The 7,024-nt window shown below is 34.3% G+C and overlaps 1 protein-coding gene across 2 annotated transcripts in view; it reads right to left on the reverse strand.

The window, feature by feature from the left end:
• Positions 1-7,024, reverse strand: part of LOC115217520 (egl nine homolog 1-like) — a 47,375-nt gene that overhangs the window by 12,440 nt on the left and 27,911 nt on the right. The window contains exons 3-5 of one of the 2 annotated variants that reach the window (XM_029787243.2): positions 5,846-5,982; positions 4,668-4,726; positions 406-1,171 (exon numbers count right to left, since the gene is read on the reverse strand). In XM_029787243.2, coding sequence (XP_029643103.1) covers positions 1,152-1,171; positions 4,668-4,726; positions 5,846-5,982 — 216 coding nt within the window. In that variant the 3' untranslated portion in view covers positions 406-1,151. Of the gene's footprint in view, positions 1-405; positions 1,172-4,667; positions 4,727-5,845; positions 5,983-7,024 lie in introns of those variants that run through there. The other variant, XM_036507581.1, reaches the window with a different exon arrangement.

Here is a 7,024-nt window from a genome sequence, read left to right on the forward strand (position 1 = left end):
TTATCCTACATTAGATATATATATATATATATATACACATACATATTATATATATACATATATATATATCCACATACACACGGGCTGGACAAAATAATCGAAACACCTTAAAATTTCAAACAAATTTATTTTAATATGGGGTAGAACCGCCTTTGGCAGTAATTACAGCTTGAATTCTATGAGGTGTGGAGTTGTGCAAACTTTGAATTGTTTCCAAAGGAATTTTTGTCCATTCTTCAGCTAAAACAGTCTCCAGTTCTTGTAGTGACAATGGTGGAGGTTATCGACACCTTGTTTTTCTAAAATGCACCATAAATGTTCAATAATATTGAAATCTGGGGACTGTGGTGGCCAGATAAGATATTCAACTTCACTAGAATGTTCCTCATGCCATTCAGTAACAACTTTAGCCATGTGCATTGGTGCATTATCATCCTGAAAGATTGCGTTTCCCTCCAGAAACAGTTCGCAACCATAGGATGAATTTGATCAGAAAAAATGTTTAAATAGTCTTGACTATTAATTCTGCCTATTAATTTCCAAGACATAGCCCCCCACTCCGATCATCACAGATCCTTCTCTATGTTTAACAGTTGGAAGAAGGCTGTCTTAGTCAAATGCTTCTTTTGGCTGTCTCCATACGTATACTCGGCCAGTGGTTGGAAATAAGGTAAAGGATGATTTGTCCAAGAAAATAACATTCTTCCACTGCTCAAGGGACCGATTCTGTAGGCTTTTACTCCACTCTAAATGCTTTGCAACGTTTGTTTTTGAAAGTAGTGGTTTTTGGATTGCAGCCCTTATGTGAAATCTAGCTTTGTGCAGCTCCTGGCAAACAGTTTTTGTGGAAAGTGGTTTCTTGAGGTGGTCATTAAGCTCTGCAGTAATTTTGGGAGCTGCACTTTTGTGATCCTTTCTAACAATTCACATAAGAGTCCAACGGCCTATCTGAAAATTTTGGTTTTCTCCCGGAGCTTTGTTTCGACGAGGAGGTTTTCCTCTCTTTCTCAAAAGCTGTCATTACTTTCAAAACAGTACTTCTTGACACCAAACATTTCAACAGTTTTCGTTACATTAGAACTTCCTATATGAGCACCAACAATTTGACCTCTTTGAAAGCCTGATAGATCTGTTATTTTAATGAATTTTAATTACTTTTTTCTGAGGGTATCTGAAAAGAAACAGCAATTTTAGCAAAACATATTAAGCAACACTTATAACAAGTCCAAAAACATAAAAGTAAACAAACTTTTGATGGTTTTATAGATATTTCAAAATTATGATGCTACGGTAGAGTTAGTGGTTGGAATAACCGTTTAAGGGATAAGAATATCCGTTTTTACTACTATAGAATATGACGAATATTATTCTCAGAATTTTCTTTGGCAGCACTGATGGACATTGAAAGCAAAAATGGCTGTTAGAAATGATAAAGTTTTGTATTAAAAAAAAATAATAATCAATGGTAATCAATTTGTTTGTTGATCAAGAATTTTCTCCATTTTCTGCTTAATTCTTATCATCATCATCATCGCCGTTGTTTAACGTCCGCTTTCCATGCTAGCATGAGTTGGATGATTTGACTGAGGACTGGCAAGCCAGATGGCTGCATCAAACTCCAATCTGATCTGGCAGAGTTTCTACAGCTGGATGCCCTTCCTAACTCTAACCACTCCAAGAGTGTAGTGACTGGCAACAGTCACACTCAAATGGTGTTTTTTATGTGCCACTTGCACAGGAGCCAGTCCAGCAGCACTAGCAACGACCTCACTCGAATTTTTTTCCACGTGCCACTGACACCAACAGTCAATCTACTTCATTTTGTTTAATATATAAAGGAAGATATAGATTCAAAATTAAAAGAAGAGTGCCATTGTCATCTAGTGAACGATATTTCGACATCTTGTGTGTCTTCAAAAGGTTCAAAAAAATAATTTTGTCAATCCACTTCATTTAGGTTAATATATAAAAGATTGAGGTACCTTCTCCAGAAGATTTATTAATGCTTAACAACTGAATGAATTTATTAAAAGCATCTAAATATGAAACATCACGAAAACTGTTTAAACTGAAGTCCTTCTTGAGCGACACATTCTTCCATTTGAGTCAATACCGAATTACAGATAGTATTTATAGAATTTTGATTTACTGTCGGGTGACTTTTGGCCAACCCTCTCTATGTGTATGTGTGCGAAAGAAATAGAGGTAACAACCATACTAAGGGAACTAACTGTTAAGCAATGTTAGAAGGGAGATAACTCAAAAATTAGGCGGCAGAGTGGGATGACTTGAAAATTCTATAACATTATAATAAGCTTCATTAAAAGGTGAGCTATTTTTTGTAATTTTTCTCAGTATGAAAAAAATAATGTTTTACGGTAATTTGACAGAAAATGTCATTATATATCTCTCTTTTTTTTATTCTTTTACTTGTTTCAGTCATTTGACTGTGGCCATGCTAGAGCACTGCCTTTAGTCAAGCAAATCGACCACAGGACTTAATCTTTATAAGCCTAGTACATATTCTATTGGTCTCTTTTGCCAAACCGCTAAGTTACAGGGACGTAAACACACCACCATCGGTAGTCAAGCGATGTTGGGGTGAAATTAAATGAGAAACAATCATTAATATCAAATTGCAGTTCTTATTTTGAATGTTTATCATTCATATGAAATTTAAGGTGACCACTACCAATAACAACAATGGAAGACAGATAAATAATCTTATATTCCTGTGGTAGCAGACAGAAGGACGAATATCTTACAGGAGTAACAAACCAAATAGTTATTATGGATATGCTGAAACATGAAATTAACCTTGATTCAAAGCATGAAAATATTAGGTAGCACTCAAAGTACTTAAACTGCACTATACTATTTCACTATTACACTATATTACTCAAATGAAAAAGAAATATATAAATAAAACACAACAATCAAAAATATCATCATCCACTCTTGCTGTCTTTATTATTCTAACTTGTAATAAAGATTTTAACTAGACACAAGACTTTATTTGTAAAAGAGCAGAATATATCATAGTTTGTAATTACATTTTTCTGGCAACCTTGAACAAATAACCCCAATGAGAATTGAACTCAGAATGGGAATTGGGATACAATAAAGATTCCAGTCTGTCTCTCAATTAACTATTTTATTACAGCCCCTATGATAACAAGCAATTGTTACTGTTAACCCCTCACATCAGAATCATTAGCATGTCAGGCAAGATTCTTAGTGACATTTCGTCCGTTTTTACATTCTGAATTCAAATTCCACCAAGGTCAACTTAACTTTTCATCCTTTCAGATTAACTTGGATCAATGTAATTGACTTAATCTTTACCCGAACTTGCTGGCCTTGTACCAAAATTTGAAACCAATGTTATTTTCAACATGCTTATCATATTACATAGTTTTTAGATATTGATTTCAAATTTGGGCACAAGGCCAGCAATTTCAGGGGATGGTGTAAGTTGATTACATCAACCCCAGTACTCAACTGGTACTTATTTTATCGACCCTGAAAGGATGAAAGCAATGTTGACCTCGGCAGTATTTGAACTCAGAATGTAAAAATGGATGAAATGCTGCAAAGTATTTTGTCCAACATGATAACGATTCTGCCAGCTCGCCACCTTACATTGTTTTTAGATGTTAACATGATAATTCAGATGTTTAGAATATATACTATGTGCAAAGCTAAGAATTTATAAATCAATGCTGCTAATCCACTAAATATCTATTACAGAAAAATAAGTCTTTCAATAATTCCTTTTTCATTAGCTTGTTACAATAAATCTGATGAAGGTAATGGGCAACAAACAATATCAGTTTGTGTGCTCCCTTGAAGTTAAAGTTTTGTGGTGCTTCAATGATTCCATTGGTTAAAGAACATTACTACTGCAAATTCTCTTCAATAAGAAGCTCTCATACATTTCTAGATATGCCATACTTGAGTATGGCATATCTAGTGAAACCATAATTGTGGCTGATGCTGGTGTCACATAACAGGCATGTAAAAAGCACCCTTCAAATGTTGGCCTTCACAGAGGTAATAAGTGACGAAGACCTTTGGTGATATGCTATGCTTGAAAAAACTTGTGAAGTCGAATAAAATCATAGTTTGGGCCAATGCTAGTGTCATGTAACTGGTACTCATGATGGTAGCACATAAAAAGCACCCATTACACTCTTGGAGTAATTGGCTTCAGAAAGAGCATACAGCAGTAGAAACTATGCCAAATCAGATGGGAATCTGCTATAGCTCTCCAGTTTATCAATTTCAGTCAAACTGTCTAACATATGCCAGCATGGAAAACAGACACTAAGTGATGATGATGATGATGATACATTCCATGTATTTTTCATTCTTGCATGAATTGAGGAATTTTGCAGTATGACATCTCTCCAGTTTTATTTGTCTTTGGTCAATACTTATCAGATTCCTGTTTTTCATAGATTCTAGTTCACCTCACTTCACCTCCTCCAATTTCCCCTGAAAGAAACTATCAATTACCACTTAAATGAGCATTTTACATTTTTATCTCTTTTGAGATAAGTGTGAATAAAAACATGCATTTAAGGGCCCTATTTTAGTTGTGCTATGCACTAAAATGAATATATGTATTGATAAAATAATAAAGACATTCTGTAGCAAGCACTTACTTAGTTTGTCAGCAGCTGCTTTTTCTTCTGCATCATAGTACCATACTGTAATTGCATAGCTGAAGAGAAAATTAAAACATTGTACATTGATATTAGTAATATTGTGTGAAACCTTGTAATGATAATATAGCTCTTATAATAACTAGTAATAAGGGTTTCTCACAGTCACAACAGCACAGCAGGATAACCAAACTAAAATCAACCAAACAACCAACTCTAGAACTTGACTTCTGGCACTGACAACTTTATAAACTTAGAACATAGACATAAATATTGTAGAATATATTTTTGTGCTATGGGGGAAGAAAAGTTACATGTTTCAGGTATTACCCTTTACCATATAGAGATAAAATGTTAAAAAGTATCCACCATTTGAACTATTTGTATTACTATTTGCTGACACAAATGGCTTTGGGCAGTTTGGTAACGAAAGGGTTAAGAGTTGTAAGATATATTAAAAATATATTTTATGTAATACAAACATTACCTGATACAAAACTTAATACACAATGTAAGCGGTCAGGAACAGTCCAGCCCAGTGTGATTTAGCTTTATAGACACACACACACATGCACACACACACACGCGCACACACACACACACACACACACACACACACACACACACACACACACACACACACACTCACACACAAACACATTCACGTATATATGTATGCATGTATGTATGTATTAGAAATATGGATAAGATAATAAAGTTAAAACTGCTGTAGAAAGCAGTGGGAAGAAACGTGAAACTAAGTGTAATGCAGGTTAAGTGAAAGGAGAAATAGTTTTTACATAGGGTAAGCACAGTCAGTAACTTCAGATATAGTAGCAAATATTGGGAAATATAAGAAAATGTTTGTTTAACAAACATTTTGGCTTAGACATAATCTAAAATGTGAATGTGCTTTGGTACTTGTCCTAGATCTGTAATCTTGTACAGAGCATATATGTAATTTATCTGACAACAGGATTATCAATTTGAATAACTATGTTCAGTAATCATGACTTGGTACTGCTTAAACTGTTGACTTGAAAGTTTTAAAGTAAACATCATACAATGGTAGAGAAAAAGAAGGAAAAGGCTGAAGTCCAAGAAAGAAAGGAAAGGCTGAGGTCCAAGAAAGAAAGAATATATGTTGAGTAAAAATAGAAAACAAAATAGCTATTTACCGGCTTCTCTTTGTAGGTAGTACTTCATGTGGGTTTCGGCGATCTGACCAGAAAAATAGAAGGCGATCAAATTTTGGTATGACATTAGCAACATTCTCTTGACCTTCAGGGAAAATTCGCAGAAGTCCACCATCTCTCTATTTAAAGAAACAAATAGCAATGACAAGATTATTTCTGAAAGGAAAAATCTAAGAAAATTTTTAACATTAATTTTAGCACTCCCAGTTTTATAAATAACTAGGTCTTTACTTGTCACTACGCTGCTGGTAAAAATATTTGTTAATCACGCACATATATTTTCTTAAAAGTAGACTGTTATATAGTGAAAGTCTTGCTAGTTACTCAGGTGATAATATACTCCCTATCTATCTTTCACACACAGACACACATGCTCTCTCTCTCTCTCTCTCCATAACCTGTTTTTTTCTTGAAACAAATTTTAATTCTATCATTCAAACACACACACTCTCTCTCTCTCTTAAGAACAATCTGTTGTTATAGTGAAAGTCTTTTTAAAGTCTGTGTTGCATTGTCTCTATATTGAAAGACATACAGAAACACACAAACGCCCAAAAAAGAAACTATAGTGTTATATAGTGAAAGTCTTCTTTTTTTTAAGTCTGTGTTGCATTGTGTTGACAGACAGATTTTATCAAAACTTGTTAATTACAATGGTGACAACACTACCTATCGATCTATCTATCACACTCTCTTTATTTCACTGTATTTCTCTCTCAACAACAACGTTTTCTCCTCCCTTTCTTCCCCTCCTTCACATATATCTTGTGACAGACAGACAGACAGACAGAAAGAGATCAGCCTCTATAAAATAAGATTTTAGTTTTCTTTATTTTTTTTTATTTACTAGACACTGGCATGGCTGCATGGTTAAGAAGTTTGCTTCCTAACCACATGATTTCAGGTTCAATCCCACTATGTGAAACCTTGAGCAAGTGTCTTCTACTAAAGCCCTGGGCCAACCAAAACCTTGTGAATGAATTTGGCAGATGGACAGTGTGTTTATGTTTCCTTGTTTTTCATTAAATAATACTTATAAACAAATATCACTATCATAAAAGCAGTGACCATTGTTTCCAATCTTCTGTGAAAACATATCTAGCCATGGGGAACTATTAATTTGTTTGTAAACAGGTAAGAGTTAATGACAAGAAGGGCTGT

This window comes from Octopus sinensis, linkage group LG11 (genome assembly GCF_006345805.1).
Source record: "Octopus sinensis linkage group LG11, ASM634580v1, whole genome shotgun sequence".
Classification (NCBI taxonomy): Eukaryota; Metazoa; Mollusca; class Cephalopoda; order Octopoda; family Octopodidae; genus Octopus; species Octopus sinensis.